Below are 18,143 nucleotides of genomic sequence, written 5' to 3' on the forward strand. Positions count from 1 at the left end.
AATTTAATTTTAAATGAAGCATCTTAAACATTTTTAAAACCTTATTTACTTTACATACAACAATAGTTTAGTTATATATTATAGACTTATAGAAAGACCTTCTAAAAACGCTAAAATGTATTACTGGCACGCAAAACCTTAAATTAGAGTGAATAAATGAAGACTTGGCACACCGCTTCTGAAAGGTTGCCGACCCCTGGTCTAGGAAATCGTTGTCTACCATTAGGGTGGGAGGAGAATAAATCAGTTTGTCTGGGTATAGTTGCCAACCAATGTGAAATTTTCCTTTAAACAAATCTCTACATAAGCTAAGTGCTTTTTAGGGGGAAGAGAGGGCATGTGCAAGCACCTAACAGCCAGATATTTGCATATGTATTCTGGTGAATATTAAATTTACTTTTTTCTGAGGACAAGACCAAAAAGCAGAAAGAAATACTTCACCTTTCACAAAAATTCGTACACAACACTCGCCATTTTCTCAAATTATTTGAAAAAATGAAGCTCCTTCTCTTTCTGTGTGGCTCTGTTTTCACCTTCTGTTCCCTCCCCATACCTGGCTTCCTTGATAGGGTTTCAGTCTTTTCTACCCGTTGGCTTTCTCCCGCATGGATTCCCTCCTCATTTTCCCCAGGCCTTTTTGCCATTCCCCACCCTCCCTCTAAAAGGCTGACTGCTTTTTGTCACATATGCAAAGACTTCTCTCCTAGCCGCTTACTAGCTCCATCCCCTGCAGGCTGCCCCTTTCACCTGCGGGTAACTGGCTCCTTGCTCTACGCCACTGTGTCTGCAACTGCCTTTAGAGCTGTGCTCAGTTCAGCAGGAGGAAGAGCTAGAAAAGAGGTAGTCAGCAGGAACCAGGGGAGGGAGTTGCTGAGCAGCTGGGAGAGATGCTGCTGTGCTTGGAGTACAACTGCCTATCTGCCTAACACTGCCAAAGGGCCCTGGGGATGCTTGCGGGGACTGTTGTCTGCTCTTGCCTGATGGGGTCGGTCGGCTCTGCTCCCTATTTGCCCCTGTGCTGCACTTTGAGCTGCAGGAAGCTTTATATTTTTGTGGAAAATCTAGCTGAAACAAACCTTATTAACTGTGGCTGAAGACAACCTTAATTCATTATGGGGATTATGTCTGGGGAGTAATTTCCTTATTGCCAGTGTGAGTAGGTGCTACACCAACCAGCCCATTACATGCATCTTCTCTAGTGTGGAGCAGAATGTCTTATTTTCCAATTGTTCAGTAGGAGGAGAGATTTAGCACTGCACCATTTGCCTGGCAGCACGTTTGTTTTCTATAAGGAACCAAGTCTGCAGCTGCACCACGCACAGAACTCCCATTGAAATGAATGGCAGTTCAGAGCATAGAGCCACTGTACAATCAGAGCCTAAATTAATAACCATTAAGAAGGAATGTTCAGATTGATAGTGTAGCAGCAAGGGCTTGCAAGGTGAGTTACTGTCATTTCTACTACAGGGTTACAGATAATCATCATCAGGTATTGGGTTTCTATTTTTTGTTTCCCATGTCATTCTTTAGCCCCTTGCTGCCAGCAATAAGAATGCCTCCTGATTGTCCTTTTAGTGCATCTTGCATATTTGTTCAGCCTTCGGACTTACTGGGCCTGAGCTTGTAGCTGCTTAATGTGCAAAACTCCCATTGTCTTCTGTGTATTGAGCAGCTGTAGAAATGCTTGCAGCCATCCAGGTGACATTTTCCAGCATATTTGAAAGTTCTCATTCGCTGCTGTTTTTACTTTACTCTGTGCCTGTCCTGGCTACCACATATATATCTTAATAGTGCCAGCAATAACAGAAAGTGTTCTTTATAACCAAGTGATGTCACAACACAAAACAATAAACTATAATCAATGCATTCTTTTTTGAAACACATCACAATAAGTTTGAAATATGGTATGAGCTACATAATAGCTTAATTTCCAATCACCTAACTTGAACTCAGACCAATGTAACCCCAGACCAATATAACCCCAGATTTTTTTAATATTAACATTTAGAGACAACATAAGCACAAAAACATCAGGAAATGCACTTGACAAACCTAAAATTGCTTCAAAAATGGGATGTTAACATAATTAGAAAGAGTTATTTAACACTGCCCTGTTTCTGCCATGGGCTCAGAAAGAAACAAAAGGTAGAAAACATGGGCTAGAATGTCCTCTCATGGTACATTCCCATGTTATGGCACTACATGTTTTACATGAACTTGGGGTGGAAAATATCTAAAATATGACTTCATACTGCTGAATGATATAAGAGAGCTATGACTAAGGAAGCTATTATAAATTAAATACCAGGTCCAATCTTGGAGACAAAACTATGCACTCAATTTTTAATGTGTCTAGAATAGAAAGTTATATTTTGTACCTGTCTCACCAAGCTTTTATTACCTGTAATGAATGGCATTTGTAAATCATTAAAGAAAATTAACTCTCTATAATCGGCCATGGTTTTTATAACAGACCCCTTTATTGCTACACAAGAACAAAGAATTATCACTGTTCTGTTGCAACCCCCTCTTTTTTTTTTTCCTGTCTCTCCAACCTCAATACAGCGACTTTGAGAGTTGATTGTCAGGGTAAGCCGTAATATTTGTTTTCAAATAATTAATTCAAAATCAATCATGTACCAAATTAATATCCCTAATGTCTATTTTTAAAGAACAAAAGACTAATTTTATTTCTAGTACTGATCTATAGAGCCCTGCATGGATACAAAATTTGTATCTGCATCTGATCCGTGATCCGCAAACATGGTCTGAAGATATAAAGCGGATATCCTCAGATTTGCACGGCTCTACTGATCTATGGTCCCTGTGACAGTGGATACGTAAGGAGAACCATTCTCTTACAACATCATGAGTCTGTCTCAGACCAAGGGAATTAGAAATCTGCTGCTGCAGCCTTTACAGCCTGCAAGCTCCAAGAGTGCGGAAAAGACAGACAGGCTCGGCAGATTTTTCCACCATATCACTAAGCCAGAGGCAAACATAAATAGTCCCAGACTCAGTGAGCTCTGACCCTGCATGTTCTGGCTTTGAGATGAAATTTCAGGCTATGTTTGGGTTTTTAGTTGATTAAATTTAATCTGATAAATTACACAATTGTATGCTGATGGTAATAATTATTTAGATGTTTCTATGTATCTTTTGTTCTGATATTAGAAAATGTGTGGCTTCTTTTAGTATTTAATATGTTGCCTGAACTAAAAGCTGAAAGGTCCGTTGCTTTTGCATCGTTGCATCATTTATGCAGATATTCTATTCCTAGAACCAATCAAACTAGTCCCTTTGAGAGAGGCAATATTTTCTATCTGACAGTACAGCGTGGCAAAGAATTAAAAATTCTATGCTGAAGCCCAGTGATGTTAACAAGGGGGATCTTTTAAATCAGAATTCATAGGACCAATAATTGATGGCTAGAAAGAACCTCTAATTTATTTGTGTACATTCACAAGCTGCTCTTATTTTGTAGCCTCTGTTGAGCTGTGGAGGTCACGTCTGGGCCGGGTGATGTACTCCATGGCAAACTGTCTGCTAATGATGAAGGTACGTGGGTGGCAATAACTGCAGAGTTACCGTATATACTAGAATAGAATGTCAGAGAAAGTGCAAGAGAATTACTGGTGCATGGATAGGGGAAGACTACCTGACTGTACAAGGTTTAGCTTAGTGAAGAATTAATTAGACTTAGTAATTACTTATTTAATAGATAACCACTTGCAGCAATATTCTTTAGGACCATATCTACACTTATTTCTTTTGAAATCATTTCAGAGCACATGCAATAACAATACAGAATTTGCATTTTTAAATTGAATTTTTCAAACACTTAACTAAATACTGTAATTAAAACCAATTATATGCTCTCTCTGTCTTTCTCAAACTGTGTACTAGGAATGTTACTCTAGTAGCACACAGTAATGATACTGTAGGCTTTGTGTGTGACAAAGACTCGAAGCATCCAAATACATCTTCTGCCTTGTCCATATGTCTGTGCAACAAGATTCTGACCCTGGAGTTTTTAGTCTCCTATAGCTGCAATGGAAGGAACAGTCAGAGAGGAGTTGTCTATTTTTTGCCTGTTTTTCCCCCCCCTCCTGTAAGCCATCCTACTCCATTTTGTGCAGCAGCTTCTCCTTGCATTCAGAAAGAGGGAACAACAAACTGCTTCCAAAGTAGACCTCATTGCCATGGGAATAGGGATGCCCCTGTGCTAAGCTTGTGGCAAGAGCAATGGACTGCCTCAACCCAGATCTTAAAGCTACTTTATGGATTAATTAGCATCAAAACCCCAGAGCAACACTGTCCACACTATAACCTCTCACAGACCAGGCTCTGAACTTCTCCATATTCCTAGCGTTGAACCCTGTTACAGGGTTAGGGTGTTGAGAAGGCCAAAACTATAACAGGGTTCAAAAAAGAATTAGATAAGTTCATGGAGGATAGGTCCATCTATGGGTATTAGCCAAGATGGTCAGGGATGCAACCCCATGCTCTGGGCTTCCTTAGCCTCTGACTGACTGCCAGAAGTTGGGAGTGGACAACAGGGAGGTGGATACCTTGACAATTGCCTGTTCTGTTCATTCCTTCTGAAGCATCTGGCATTGGCCACTGTCGGAAGACAGGATACTGGTCCAGATGGACCATTGGTCTGACCCAGTATGGCCGTTCTTATGATCCTAGTTGCCCAACCTCATTCCTGAACCTGGCTTTCCATAAAGCTGAATAAGCTACTTGTAAGCCTTGTTTTCTTGATGTTTTTAACACTGAAATAATATCTCAAATAATGTACAGGTATGAAAGCGTCAGTTGCCCAGAGGCTGCCTTAAAATTCAGCATTTTGCTCTTATGAGGATCCCAGGAGATGGAAATATATATTCAGAATAGTTAGAGTGAGATCAGCACTATTTCCTCTTATGTAAATACAACAGCACAGCAAATCAGGGTGGTCAGAAGGAAGCCCCATTCTGTCTTTAAAGCAAACAAGTCTTTGTTTTGAATCAGAATCCTGAGACACGGTCAGTTTTCAGGAAACTCTCCTTTTTGAAATGCAGGTAGGAAAAAAATTAAATACTGAGTGTCCATCCCAAACTTAAATCTATAACTGGAGTATAAAAATATCCAGTTAAAGAAATATAGTTAACAAACACTGCAGGCTTCCAACTAGTTATACAGTAACTTTGCTTTTAACTATACTGATTTTTTCCCCTAAGCGCCTTATATCTCCTTTAGTCACTTCTGCTCTCCTCTTCTTTTCTGCTTCTATATCCCATTTCTGCTTCTGTTCCCCTTTCGTCCTTTTTGTGGTATTTTCTTCTCACTTCAGTAGTGGCATGACCTCCAACCTCTAAGCCAGTCATCAGTGTTTCTGACAAGGTTGCTTCAAGAGAACTGCAACTCATTCTCCTTCCTGCATTTCTCAAAACCAAGTGTATTCACAATCTGTATTATAACTCTCAATCTAGGAAACTAGAATTCCAAGATTATTTCCAGAATTCAGATTTCCCACATAACAATACATGTTGCTATTGAACCCCCAACATAGCCATTACCTGTATTAAACTTGTCCTTGAATATGTTGCATGTACCTTCCCGTGATGCACATAATTTTCAAGAACTGCCTTATAAGAGTCAGAATCTTTTAAGAGCAATTTTCAAACATAAGTCATATTGCAGTTAAAATAAGGACAAAATGTGAAGATAATCTGTACTGTATATGCCACAAATCCTCTGACAGGTAAATTGGCTTCTTCTTTATTTTTTCCTTTAAATGTTCCCAAATGTTAAAACAGTCTTAATAACAAACAATTCTCAGATATTCATCTCTGCCTTCTGCTTTAATTGATAACAAATTATTTCTTTAAATAATGATTTTTAAACGTGGTCTTTCTTGAGGATAAGCGTTTTTTGAGGAAATTAATTACACAAAGCTTCAGATATCTGTAAGAGATATCAGTTGTATGTAATATATTTCTAGAGGAGTATTCATTGTAAAATATATCATTCAGTTTTGAAGCTTTTTGTTTTCCGGTGTAATGAATAAACAAACAAATTCTGGGTTTCTCCTGAACTGAGACAGTGCAATCTATCGCCATCTACTGACAATATATTATATTGGGATATAATTCTGTGTTGATTCTGAAGTACTGTTTGTTACTTGAATCATTTGTGCTGTTGGGTAGAGTGGTGATGATGATGATAATAATAATAGTTATTTACTGAACTATAATAATATTCCCTGTAACCTTGGTGTAAAAAACATTGACTAATTTCCAGCTGTAAATTTTATTAACCTTTTCCTTTGGCCAAAAAAGTTAACTAGTATTTGTTGAAATATAATTATAGATTGTCTTTAAGGCTAGGATTGTCAAAGGAGCCTAAAATAATTAGTTTCCATGGGAGTTGGTTGCCTAACACCTTTGGGCTCTTTTAATAAACCCAGCCTTAAAGATTAAACCCAATAAATTCCCCTCAGTGTCATTCTTCTTGACCATCCTGAAAGGAAAACTTATGTGACCCATGGAGTTTTGTACTTACATGGCCATATTACCACAGTCTATGAGCACCTCATTAATAGCCCTGTTAGGTAGAAAAGAATACTATTTTACAGGTGGTGATTTGAGGCACAGAGAAGTGACCCAAGATCACACAGGAAACCTGTGGTGGAACAGAGAATTGAACCTGGGTCTCCTTTACCTAAGGCTAGTCCTCTAACCCAGTGGTTTTCAAACTTTTCTTCTGGCTACCCAGTTGAAGAAAACTGTTGATGCCTGCGACCCAGTGAAGCTGGGGATGAGGGGTTTGGAGTGTGGGAGGGGCTCAGGGCTGAGGCAGGTGGTTGGGGTGCAGGAGGGGGTCAGGGCTCTGGGCTGGGGGTGCAGGCTCTGGGGTGGGGCCAGGGATGAGGGGTTTGGGGTGCAGGAAGGGGCTCTGGGTTTGTGGGGGGGGCTCAGGGTTGGGGCAGGAGATTGGTGTGCAGTGTTGGGGCACGGGCTTACCTCAGGCATCTCCCAGTCAGCAGCGCAGCTGGGGTGCTAAGGCAGGCTTCCTGCCTGTCCTGGCACCACGGACCGCGCTGCGCCCCAGAAGCGGCCAGCAGCAGGTCCGGCTCTTAGGCAGAGGTGCGCAAGTGGCTCCATGTGGCTCTCACCCACAAGCACCGCTCCCCAGCTCCCATTGGCCGGTTCCCAGCCAATGGGAGTGTGGAGCCGATGCTCGGGGTGGGGACAGCACGTAGAGCTCTGTGGTCCCCCCGCTTAGGAGTCGGACCTGCTGCTGGCCACTTCCAGGGTGCAGCGCGGTGTCAGAACAGGTAGGGACTAGCCTGCCTTAGCTGAACAGCACTGACGACGGGTCTTTTAACAGCCCGGTTGGCGGTGCTGACCAGAGCCGTATCAGAGGGGTATCTGGGTCTACTGCAATTAAAACGATGTGGAGGAGGAAGGGAAGACAGCAATCTATACTAGTGACGCAAGAGTTGATGTTTAAGGACTCTCTTCTGATTTGGATTCTGTTCTGATTTAAAAGACAGAGACAGCATAAATTGTCCTCTCTCTTGCTTTAATTATTCTGCAGGCATTCTCATGATGATGCAAAAATCTTCAGCCTTCATGTGATTTTTTTTTAGGAAGCAATGTGTGAGAGAGAGAACTCCCTACTTATGTTTTATAGTTTAGTGGAAGGTGCATGAACCTTTTAAGCCCCAAGATTATGAGTTCTAGTCCTAACGCTTCCAGTGACTGCTGTTAACGTTTCTATACCCTTCTCAACCCTTATTATAAGCCAAGATTTCATATCATATGGGAAGGTAACTGTCCTTCATAATTTGCACCGATAACTGGGAGCTTACACAAGCCCGCTTCAGGCAGAGCTGAGAATGAAACACAGGTCTCTAATATAACAGAGCTAAGTTTATCCATTTTGCAACATAGTCTTCCAGAAGGAACCTGTCAAATCAGATGCTTGTGTAACTAACACTAGTGCAGTGTGGCTCTGTGCCATAGTGTAGTGGGTAAACCACACAGATTAATGACTCTGCTACTGCATTCATGCAAAGAGGTATGGTTCTTTAGCTGAAGTGTTAGCAACTCACCCTTTTACACCCAGAATAACCCTACATATGTCCCAAGCAGGGGCATTGTTTCATTAGGTTATGCTCTCTGTAACCGCTACGCCACAATCTGCTCCCAGAACCAGGAATACAAACCAGTTATCCTGATGTCCAGCCTTCCATTTCTGTAACCCACTAACTGTGTGTGTGGTGTCTCCCTATATGGGCTAGTCCTCATACACATAACAGCATGCTTTCCTCCTACCACTTACTCTTTTAGCTGAAGTGGAGGAGGTCTATGCTTTGGATCTGAAGATTGTGGTTTCCAACCCTGCTCATACCCATGTGGGGTGAAAAACTATATATATGTATAAAAGTTAGAGTAATGACCGCAGAGTAATTATTGGAATTATTTTATGTTGTAAAACATCGCATTTAAAAGTGAATTAGTATAACATCCCATTTGTTTTACTGTTGCGTTTTTATTATGTGTAATTGGTTAAGTGTAATTGTCCCTTTAGACATATGAAGTGACAGACTGCTTTGTCTCTTCACTGAAGAGTAAACTCAAGTTCTCTACCTTCAAGTTATTCCTCTGAAGTTAGCATAGCTCAAGGTGGAGCAGCCACAATGCAAAATAATATTCAAGTGGCTGCATTCACTCATATGGGGCACAAAGACTTCTGGGTACACATCCCATGATTCTTAGCACTGCAATAAGTTGAACTGCTCTATGAATTATTTCCCATTGATTTGTGGGAGAACTTTTCTGCCCTATCTGGATAGTGGAGGTGGGGGAAGAATTGTGGGAAGGCAGTCTAGCAGCACTTGAGTAGTGTTAACCTGTATCCACATGTGCTCACTCCAGTTTTAACATTTGTGAGAGTTCTCAACAGTGTAAATATCACCCACACATTGATGGAAGGGGGAGTTCAAAAGAGGGCAGACCAAATAAAACCTCCTGACTCTTTTAGGGTCAGTCTGTTGGATTTTTGAACTTCTGGGGTAGCCAATATTGATACAGTAACATTTAGTATGACATGGTGCATCAGAGTGACAACAAGAGCTCTAAATATGTCAGTTATTAAATATTATACATTTATCATTGTTAATGAATTATAGTCACAGTTTGCAAATTGTTTGCAATTGAAGATCTCTTTGATTTTTGTTACTGCAAAATTGGATAATTACAGGTGGTGATCTGGGTCAGAAATAGGAAGGGCTTAGTCATTTTAAATATAGCCTTAAGAAAACATAACAAAGTTCACATTATGTCCCTTCAGTTATGGAGTAGAGGAGAAGGCAGAAGAAATGCCTGCGGCATTTTTTCCAAGTAAGTTAGGGGGAAAAGTGACCCCTGTTTCTTTTCAGCATTAAAACTTGCAGAGTTTAGAGCACCTTCAAGAGGCAAAACAAAACAAAATGGTAGGCTACTAGACAGAGTGTATGCCAGCTATCTTAAGATGCTTGTGTACAGCCTGGAAAGAGCAGGCTGTACCCTTTAGTCTCTGATATGGTTTTGATTCTGAGCATCGCACTAGAAGTCCTTGTATTACAATTTACACATGGAATTTTCAGAAGTGCCTAAGTCACTTGGGTGCAGAATCGCCATTGATTTAGACTAAATGGCACTTGTGCTCTTAACTCACTTAGGTGCTTTTGAAAATGCCACCCTAAAACATTATTGGAAGCTGAAGAGTAAATGGTCAGGTTCTGTTGGTAATTTTGCTGGGGAGAGACGTGATCCAGTTGGGGAAAAAAATGTAAGGAAAAATCTGCCACTTTTATCTCTGGCTATAGTGTACATTTCCAATAGAACTGAATAGTCAGAAGGTTAGAATAGCCAGCAGCTAGCACTACCATGTTGCGAGGAAATTCCATTAACATTAAACATTTGCAATGATTTTAATTCTGTACCTGTTCTCATTAATATCTGTTTACAGCTCGCACAACTTTTTAAAAACAGCGTACATAAAACAATGAGTGAATGCTGATCTTAAAAATCTAGTCATGTGCTTTTTTCCCCCTTAGGACTATGTGCTTGCTGTAGATGCATATCACACAGTCATCAAATATTACCCAGAACAGGAACCTCAGCTGTTGAGTGGAATTGGAAGGATTTTTCTTCAGGTATATATGTTATTCTGAATATGCTAAGTAATGTTGTTGACAGTAATGTAATGAGTAATTGCTGTTTTTAAAACTCTGTTGTTATTCTCATTAGGCATATTTATGGCAACCCAAATGTAGTAGAGGCTTTAAAATAAGATAAAACAGAGTTTCTACCATGAAACATTTGACTAGATTAGAAAATGTAAAGTATTTACAGTGGTGAATCAAACTTAATTACATTATCTAACAAAGATGACACTATGGAAATTATACCTAGTAATTATATCCATTCAAAGGGTGAGATCCTGATCCCACTAGAGTCTATAGCAAAACTCCCACAGACTTTAATGGGGCCAGGATTTCACCCCAAATCTAATTTCCCTCTTCTTCAAACACATACAGACTTCTGGTGTTTAATCAAACTGCTCCTTAAATAGCTTAATCCAAAAGCCATGTGAGAATTTCCTCACCTTCCTTTTGCCATGGCTTTATTTCCATTGTGGAGAGAAAAGCCAGCAGTGTTTCATGTGTACAAAGAGTGTGCATATGGCTGTGTAGATGACATCTATTGAATACTGTTGGAATATTACATTGTTTTTCAAAAAATGATCTGTTATTACTATGCTACATAGTAATCTGATGAAAATTTAAGTCCTATTTTGTATCCCACAAATCCATAAAGAATGGGTTTGTAACATTCCCTAATGTTAAACACTTCAGACTTTCTCTTTTATTATTAAAGAAAATATAAGTGCTTAAATGATATAATTATTTATAAACTTTCTTCTTGTCTGTGGTGCTAAGGCTAGAAAATTAAACTATTCTATTTGGGGTTTCTTTTTACTTGGATGAAAGATAATTACATTATTATTGTTCGTTTGAAATCATATAAGTTGTCATTCAAACAAATCCAATTATGGAATTTTCAATTTTTCTAGCAAGGATTTTATTTCAACGTAGTTGATCATTCAGTAGAAATGTGGTGGTGGTGGTTGAAGGTTTTAGTCTGAATCAGAATTGATCTGAACGTTAAAGTGAAATTCCTATAAAATTGAGAAATATAAAAGTACATTAATTATTACCTAAATAGACAACTTCTACTAATTATGTGTGTTAAAGAAAGGTATAACTATGAATAAAGCTACTCAAAATTCACATAATTGATAATTCTGGGTCATAATAGAAAAATCAATCAGCCAGCCTGGTTGCTTTACTTGGCACTGTCATGTGACAAAGCAGAGATCACTTCCTGCTCCTGGAGTCTTTCTCTCTGATACATCAGTGACTGCATTAACACTCTCAACCTCGAGAGAGTGGGCGTAGACTGCCCCATGTCTCTGAAGAGCAGTCTGTCCATCCAATTTAAAGAGTGGTGTTAACAGACTCTGAAGGGAATCCTGTCAAGTTGTCATCCTCCTTGGTGGTTGGCTATGACACGGGATTATTCGAATTAATGGTTTTACTGCCAGAACTGGACCTTTCCTCATAGCGTAGCAGAATGGAAAATAAAGTATGAGGTGCCTGTTGGCTTGCTTACATAACCCTGGACAATAGCTAATGAAAACACCCCTTCTAAATGCAAATAGTTCTTCGGCCTGGTGCATCAGGGAAAATGTCTTTATTACTTGGCAATATCTCCTGTTTTTATTTGGTAGCTTTAAATATAAGAATAAAAGAAGAATTCAAATTGCGTGTTTATGAAAATAAGTATAAAACCTCATTGAGAGAGGGTAGACTGGACTGAAATTTAATAGCAACAAATTCCATCTGGAGAGTGCTAAGCACCTGATACAGGAATTTGATGTCAAAAGAAGTTGTCACTGAGCATGTAAACAAAACTAAGAGGGGTGTGAACTCAGAGAGAGAGAGAGAGGTGCAGCAAAGAGGAGTTGGGAGCCAGCATGTGTAGGCGACAGCTGTGTAGCATGTTTGAACTCTAGAACAGGCAGACTCCATGAGAAGAAGACAAAACCTTTTGCAAAAACTGAGGGGAAAGGCAAAGGGAGCTTTTCAGAACTCAAGCCTCATACTTTCTCAGAAAAATGGTGCCAAGTGATTCCCAAGTACAGGTAGTCTCAAACTGTTCTGCTAGCCATGAATTGCAACCAGAAGAGGCACAATGAGCCAGATTTTACCCATTTATGAAAGTACCAAAGGTATTTTGGGAGTAGAATTCAACTCCTAAGTGTGAAGTAACGCAATGGTGAATTACTAGATGTGACTAGTGAAGAAGTGCTATGAATATGAAGTGGAGGGTGGAGTCTTGGGAGACATAACATTGGCATAAGGATAAGCCAAGTTTTGTATTGTGGAAGCAGAGAAAGAACTGACAGGAAGGAACTGCAATGCATAACAGTTCGTTAGCAAGAGTCAGGCTAACTGTAATCCTAATAACGCGAGATTTGTAGAAGCGAGGATTGTGTCAGGCGAGTGGGAAAGAACTGTGTGAGAAGTTGTTGCGACCTTGTGTAGATAATGTGTAGAAAATATTGTATGTAGGCTAGACTCAAAACAAGTGAGAAAAATAAGATATCAAGATGGCCTATGTATAAACAAAATGCAGCTGTTGCTTATTATTGTCTGTAATGAAAGGTATAAAGGTTTGCTGTAATTGTTTACCTGTAGAGAGACCTGCTTAGCTCTCTCTCTCTGCGCAATTGTGAGAGTTAATAAAGCATCTGACTTGCTGTACCCAAACAAAAAGTGAGAACTCTGTTATTCTCCGACAGTATCCTCTCTTACTTCAAATTTCTCACAAGAGCCAATTCTTCTATAATGCCTACAAGAATGTATTCTTTCAGGGGCTGTGAGGTATAGTTGAAGGGTTTTTAATTTTCTTTTTAAGTATACAAAATAGTGTGTGTGGTGTTTTCTGTTTGATGTTACCTATATCCTTCACCTTCCAAATGTCACTTATCTTTAATTCATTATGAGCGTCTTAGGGCAGGAATCATGTCTTCCCATGTATTCATAGAGCACCTAGCACAGTGGAGCCCTGATTTTGAATGAGGCCTTCAGTAGCTACCATCATATAAATACTAAATGAGGGAAGAGATTTGGAAAAAGCAGAAAAGGCCACAGTCTATCCCCGAGATGCTTTAAGAGGTAATGTGAGGAAAGTTGTCAGCAACTACTTGAGACACATCAGAGACAAATTCAGACTGATAGGTTAGGAAGAAACAATGAAGATGGTTTGGTCTTCAGTATTTCATTTTGTGCTCCTAAAGTACTCTGAATCTGCTTGCTAGCTGACCCTTATTTGCTATTTGAATAACTCCATCAAAGGACTTGAAAAGTGAAATTACTGTCTAATTTACAAACCAGTGCTTTTATGTTGTTCTGTGACTATTTTAACCCTAGTCTCTGCAATAGATTACAGCAAAGGGGACTTAAAAATAGCCCCTAAAAAATTTTCTGAAAAATAATCCTGTTTTTCAGACTAACAGAAACCACAGTTAGTCAGTACAGATTACATTGGAGGAATATTAACCGTGGGTTTGATTATTTGAGACTAACAAGAGGGTTTTCATGTTAATTTGGAAGCATTAATAATCCTAATAGTTAAATTAGTTCAGAAAAAGTGACTGCAATTCCTAAATTAATTAAATAAAATCCAGTGGCGGGGAAGTAATTTTAAATGGTTAAAATTCCAGCACTAATTTAAACTGATTCTTGTATGTCAAATATCCTGGAAAAGCAAAAGGGATAAATACTTTCCATTTGTTTAATGGAGTAAAGGCACTTAAGAATTAATAGTTTATGTATAGTAATTGCATATTATTCAGAAACTTGAATGTTGAGATACAGTTAAGAAATAAGAATTGTTCATGATAAGTTTTGTAAACTACCATATTTTTGCTAAAAGAGAAGAAAAGCTTATTTCCTAAAATAGTCACTCATAACTTAAAAACTATGTGACATTTGATTCACTTCATACCTTGACCACCCTCCCAAAAAAATTCAGTTCTGTTTTCTGACAGTTCCCAAATCCATCACTCCTTCCACCCATGCACCCTCTTTATCATCTAGCCCAATACTTCAGAATCCACCACCTTACCCCTTCCTCAGTACCTCACTGAGACTCTTCTATGTGGCTTCTCTACCTGGTATTTTTCTCTCGGTAGCAGCAGTGGTGGGGGGTCGTTCTGTGGTCTATGGCTGTGGGGTGATTGCTCGGGAGGGGAATAGGTCTCCTCTGGTCATAGGTGGTGTGGTCATCTGAAGAATGGGTCTTCCACAAGCTACCTGGCTACCATGCTCCGTCTCGCTTATGATTGGCGACTCCTGGCTTTGAAGAGTGATCCTGTTTCCTCTCTTGTGTAGTAGCTATTGGAGGTAGCTCTGCTGTCTTCTCATTTCCAGCTAGTTTTGCAAACCTCTGGGGTTTTCTTTACAATGGAGACCCTGGACACCTGTCAAAGCAGCTAGAAATGAGGAGACAAAGCCACCACTACATAATATTCTAATGTTCCACTGAGCCCAGTTTAAGAACCAGCGCCTTAGGGAAGAGGACGCTGTATGTAGTTTTTGTTATTCACTTCTGTGAGCTTAATGAGGAATTGTAAAACTCTGTCTTGATAATGGCTTTAGTCCATTCACAGTGAATAATGACTAATCAGAGAGGTAGAATTATGAGGTCAGTTACTTTAATACTTCATATGTTTTCACATTTTGGTTCTTTGTGGAAGGATGTCCCATGAAGATATCATTTGAATGGGTCTTTCTCATGCATTGTCCTAACTTTCTTGTGATTTTTGTCATCCAGATTGGAGATATAAAAACTGCAGAAAAATATTTTCAAGATGTTGAGAAAATGAGTCAGAAATGGGATGGACTACAGTACCAAATTATGGTTTTAATGAACAGGTAGATAATTTAAGAGCTAAATGAAACTTAAAAATATGATTTTGTAAAATGTGCATTGTGAGTTTTAAAGTACCCTTGAGAGTATCTCTTTCTCTTTCTTGCTCTCTTTTATGTAACTACATCTGTCAGAAGTGAGACTGAATGGCATGTACACCCATGAGATCTGTATTACTTGGTGTAGTCATCTTATCCTGGCTTGAAACTCTTTAGTTACAAGAGTTGATTTTACAAAGTTATTTCTCATTCTTCGAAGCATTGCATATTTTACCCTATTTTTTTAATCTATACTTTTAGGAACAAAGAAGCTCTTTTGGATTCTGATCCTGCAAATAGATTCGCTAGTGCAGACCCAACACTTGTTAGCTTCAAACGGATGCCAAGATATGCACTAGTAAATCAGATTGCATGATGGAGTCCTCAGTTTTTGGTGTTTTATCATATTGGCTAAATATGTTTTGACAAGTAAAATACTACTACAAGTGTGTTCTGGAAACAGATATAACACTTGTAGTTTCATAGAGAAATTATTTTAGGAAGACTGTCTGCATTTTAATAACAAATATAGAAAAGCATTGCTTTGGTGGCAGAATATCTGAAGTGGCCAGTGATCTGAAGTGTCACTTCATTTGTCTGTAAATTGGTGTCTCACAGCTGGCTCACGATTACACTGTGAAGAGCAAATGTCAAAAACTCTCACATCTATAATAGGGAAAATAAAAAGTGGTCTCAGTTCCATTTGAAATGTATTATCACCTTGGGTTTTTCAGGATAACTGACTCACATGTCACTTACTTTCTAGAGCATTTCTCCATCTTGGTCAGAATAACTTTGCAGAAGCTCACAGAGCCTTCACGGAAATTTTAAGGATTGACCCTGCAAATGCTGTGGTAAGACTCCCGATTTGCTACATTGAATTGACACCTGAGTGGTTCTGCCATAGCTTATCCCTTAGATTTAGATAGCACCCAAAAGGTGCTTGGAACTTTATAGAAAAATGAGATATTGTCCATGCTCCAAAGAGCTTTCTCTATACATAAAGATAAGATACAAATAAAAACAAAGGGATGGGTAGGGGAAGGCAGGACCAGTTTACCTGAAGAGCCTGATTGTTTACTGCATGCATTGCAATTGGTTACATGTTAAGGGGGCTTTATGAGGGCTTTTATATATTGGCTTTGTTTTGTTAGAGGTACATAATGGAAAACAAAATGGCAATTGCCAACATATGAGGAAATAATTTGTCATCAGATAGTATTAAAGGGACACTATCAGCTTGAAAAATCACACTTTTTTTAACCCATTTTAATTACTATTTCTAGAAATAACACTAAAGGCTCCTGATCATGCAACTGCATCTGTGTATGTACATGGGCCTGCCCATATATAGCCAGCTGTAAATCAGAGCCTGAAATTCTTATCACTGAAAGACATTACAGAAGAATTGTCAATTTTTTAAATCTTGTTTACTTGTATATTTGGCAGCTGTCCGATTATAGGGATGTATCAGTATGCTGATCCTTGGGCATAAGCATGTGTCCCCAGTGCCATGTTCCCAGGCCCCTTTAAGACTGAGGGAACCAAGTTCAGGGAGCACATGCTTGGAGTCGTGTGACTTCAGGCTACAAACGCCACCTGCTATAAATAGAGACAGCTTACCCTCATTTGTGGAAGATCTGCGAGAGCTACTTAGGGAAGAGGATCATATCCCCAGCTTTCAGAAAGTGTGAAAGTCTCCATTGCTAAGCATTTCATATTACTTTTGTCTCCTTTGTACCTTCTGTTACTTAATAAATTCTGCTCTGATGAACAGGATATGGAACCTGATGAGCATTTGGGATTTATTTGGACTGCCCTAGCTAGTGAATCTACCCATTGACTTAAGTCAGTTTCAGTAAATCAGTTTCCCCTGTTTGCATCTGTGTTTCATGTAGCTGCAGGGGAGAGAAGGACATTTTTAAAAATAGGAATATGTAAGTGTAAAACTAGAATAATTGGCAGGAGGATTCAAGGACAAGTGTGGTATCTGAAACCACTTTCAGCTCGCTTTTAACATTATCTATCGAGTCCCTTTACCAATCTGAATTCCAGCTTGGATTCTTCTATCTTTTTGAACTTCAGATGTTGGAGGTCAGCCAGTTTTTGTTATGGGATAGACACTGAAAGTAACCAAGCTCACAATGCCAAGGATAAAAGAATTGAATTGTAGGATAAATAATACATTTCAACAATTGCAATTATTTGCACACACACACACACACACACACACACATACACACAAGTAAAGATTTATTAAATTTGGTTTGACTCCAGACTCAATATATATTTATAATCTTTTTCTCTAGGCTAATAACAATGCGGCTGTATGTTTGCTTTATCTGGGAAAGTTGAAGGATTCCCTTCGGCAGTTAGAAGGAATGGTTCAGCAGGACCCTAAACACTACCTACATGAGAGTGTTCTTTTCAATTTGACAACTATGTATGAATTAGAGTCATCCCGCAGTATGCAGAAGAAGCAAGCACTGCTTGAGGCTGTAGCTGTCAAAGAGGGTGATAGCTTTAACACTCAGTGTCTCAAGTTAGGATAGTTTGTTTTCATCTACCAATTTTTTTTATGAAAGGCGAATTTTTAAAATTGTACATACTCTCGCTAATATGTAAATGTTCCTCTTATGAATGAAATGAAATAAAATCTCTTTAATTATGAACATATGGCAGAATTACTACACTATCTACACGGTCTGGAACAATAATCCTTGCCTGTCACTATTGGGATTTTGTGCTGATCTGTAGCCAGCTTCATCTCTGCAGGTCTGTTACTATTTATGGTTATTCCTAACTGTAGTATCCACAATCACATTTACTCAGATGGATTCCTTTTTTTAGGAGTGACACGTTTGAGCTGACTTGTCTTGATGGTTATTATTGTTGGTTATTATTATAAATTTTTCGGGGGAGATTAGGGGAGAAACATGACATTATCAAGTTTCAACATGGCTAAGGGTTCCAGAGGATGTCTGTACAAGTAGCAGGTTTCAGAGTGGTAGCTGTGTTAGTCTGTATCAGCAAAAACAACGAGGAGTCCTTGTGGCACCTTAGAGACTAA

General features: G+C 39.1%; 1 protein-coding gene across 1 annotated transcript in view; it reads left to right on the forward strand.

The window, feature by feature from the left end:
* Positions 1–17,745, forward strand: part of TRAPPC12 (trafficking protein particle complex 12) — an 80,991-nt gene extending 63,246 nt beyond the window's left edge. Inside the window, exons 6-10 of the mRNA XM_026655182.1 lie at positions 3,485–3,558; positions 10,094–10,192; positions 14,940–15,040; positions 15,840–15,927; positions 17,383–17,745. Coding sequence (XP_026510967.1) covers positions 3,485–3,558; positions 10,094–10,192; positions 14,940–15,040; positions 15,840–15,927; positions 17,383–17,625 — 605 coding nt within the window. The 3' untranslated portion in view covers positions 17,626–17,745. The remainder of the gene's footprint in view (positions 1–3,484; positions 3,559–10,093; positions 10,193–14,939; positions 15,041–15,839; positions 15,928–17,382) is intronic.
* The last annotated feature ends 398 nt before the right edge of the window (positions 17,746–18,143 follow it).

Source organism: Terrapene carolina, unplaced genomic scaffold (genome assembly GCF_002925995.2).
Source record: "Terrapene carolina triunguis isolate 2854851 unplaced genomic scaffold, T_m_triunguis-2.0 Scaffold42, whole genome shotgun sequence".
Lineage (NCBI taxonomy): Eukaryota > Metazoa > Chordata > Testudines > Emydidae > Terrapene > Terrapene triunguis.